This window comes from Leguminivora glycinivorella, chromosome 14 (genome assembly GCF_023078275.1).
Source record: "Leguminivora glycinivorella isolate SPB_JAAS2020 chromosome 14, LegGlyc_1.1, whole genome shotgun sequence".
In the NCBI taxonomy this organism is placed as follows: domain Eukaryota; kingdom Metazoa; phylum Arthropoda; class Insecta; order Lepidoptera; family Tortricidae; genus Leguminivora; species Leguminivora glycinivorella.
The window spans coordinates 20134966-20137087 of NC_062984.1; the positions used below are offsets into that span (position 1 = coordinate 20134966).

General features: G+C 40.0%; 1 protein-coding gene across 1 annotated transcript; it reads right to left on the reverse strand.

Annotated features, from left to right (window-relative positions):
• Positions 1-234: 234 nt before the first annotated feature.
• Positions 235-1867, reverse strand: LOC125233505. The gene is made up of 2 exons (XM_048139547.1): positions 1520-1867; positions 235-1269 (listed from the first exon to the last, which is right to left on the reverse strand). Exon 2 carries the CDS (start codon positions 1193-1195, stop codon positions 404-406), a length of 792 nt encoding a protein of 263 aa, XP_047995504.1. The 5' UTR covers positions 1196-1269; positions 1520-1867; the 3' UTR covers positions 235-403.
• Positions 1868-2122: the final 255 nt, after the last annotated feature.

Consider the following 2122-nt stretch of genomic DNA (forward strand, 5'->3'; position numbering starts at 1 on the left):
ATGTACGTGATTACCTTTTTGATTTTTGTCGAGCTTCCTATATTACGACGCAGTTGCATGCATCATGATCACGGAAAACTGATGAAGGCGGGTGGATGTAAAAGTTGCGTAGACTGGGAGCGATCTACCCTCCTTTATAACGCGCGTCGGCTGCATTCACTTTCAGCGTTACAACTGGTCGCATTCACACTACTAATAGTTCTTGGGTAATTCTTCTTTAATAAAACTTGATCGCAAGGTTTACTTGTTTAATCAGTTAAAATTACAAATTGTCCCGACAATAATTACCGATTGATCGGTACCGAGCGCGTCCGAAGTTGGGAACGAACTGTCGACGGTCGCGTCGATGGCTTAAAAGCTACACTACTTAATCAGCACGCGCACACACATAACACCCCCCTTATCACTGAGAAGACCTTCCCGTGAAGAAGGGCTGGCCAGCAGGGGCCAACTCGACGTCCTGGACATTCGGGATCGTGGTTGACCGACGTGTTTTTAGTTTCCTCCAAAGCAGTATTCCGGCGGCTACGGCGATGAGTGCGTATAAAGGTATGATCCAATACAGGTGGTCATTATCCTTGATGTCAATTGTTCGCAGTTGTTGCAATGGTTCCTCCTTTTCTAGGAGAGCTTCGAGTTTATACAATTGTTCCAGAGGAATTCTTTCCAGTTTCAACGGTTGTGCAGTATTTCTAATACTAATATTTGACATTTGGAAGGAAATAAGCTTAATAGCTTGGCCTTTAATTTCATTTTTGTAGTTTTTAACAGATGAACTTGCGGTGGTGAACATACAGCCTTCGGGGACTTCAATCAGGTAGGTTCCTTGGATAAATCTAATTTCTTCGCTGTCGCATAAGAGTTGTAATTTTGTTCGTCGCGGACATGTTATTGCGTAATGGTAGTCGTCTAATCTTTGAAGCATCTCAAAGTCACTCGTAAATGCTGTATATTGGCAGGTAGCAGAAATTTCTTGGTTTAGGATCAGCGAGTAGATGCAATCGTCGGGCTTTGATGCCAAGGTAAAAAAGGTTTCTTCACAGTAATATGTTTCTTGGAAACGTTTACATTCTTGTTCCATGTACTGGTGTTTCTCGTCGTTCATTGCCATATAAGGTTTAGGAGGGATCAGAATGGTCGAATTATAAGTCGGAGTGGGAAATAGATGGTAGTAGGTGTATGTATTCTTGTACATTACAGGAAATTTCAATGCAAATACGACTCTATTCTCTGCATAAAAGGAACCACAAGTAATGATGTCATAATAGTCTCGAAACGCGGTGTTTTCATTGATAAGCATTTCTTGTTCCTTGTAAAGTTTAAACAAGACGTTTGATATAAACATGATATTATCAGTGCCGACTACGCTGTGGTGGGTTATACCCAGTTTAGAGAAAGCAATTGCATTTTCAAGCATGGTAACAAAGTCAAGAAGACTCCGTAAATTACTTTTTATCATGTTACATAGACTGTTAATTTTGATATAGTCTGATAAGCGGTAGTTAGTCATATTCACATCAATTATGATTTCGTTCAAGGCAACATGAATTTTATTTTCGTTAGAGATCATAGCTAACAACGTGTTATTGAATGATTCTAACATTTGTTTATTAATGCTAATTCCAGAATTCAATTTATTTCCAATTAGATTTTGATTTTCCTGTAATGTTTGTATGGCTTGGTTATAATGACGTGCATCGTCGTGATCCAAATTTCCAGTAATGCTTTTTATGACAGTACCCAAACCGTTAAAAAGGCCGCGTTTTTGCTTAGGGTGAATCGCGTACAAGGCATTGAATTTACCATAAATGGTGTTGAGGTCGTTCAAGAAAATCTGGGTGGTCGTCACTGAGGTATCTCTAAAATAAAGGGGTCGGCAGATTTCATATAATCTAAGTAACTACCTATATAGTTCTCTATATTACTAATACTATCCTTAATACTATTTAGTTCATAGTAGTGTAAAAACACATGTTCAGTCATCTGAATCTTAGCGGTGCCCAGTTTAAATGGCAGGACTCCGGGGTTGTTATCCAGCTCCGTGAGGGTTACTTGCCGGCCCTGGGTCGCTCCTATCAGGAGGGTCCTGGAACAATGGTCTTTGTTGTTTTAACGGCACCCT

Coding starts and splice junctions, on each gene's coding strand:
- LOC125233505 (XM_048139547.1), bottom strand. CDS start 1,195: ATGTACAAGAATACATACACCTACTACCATCTATTTCCCACTCCGACT.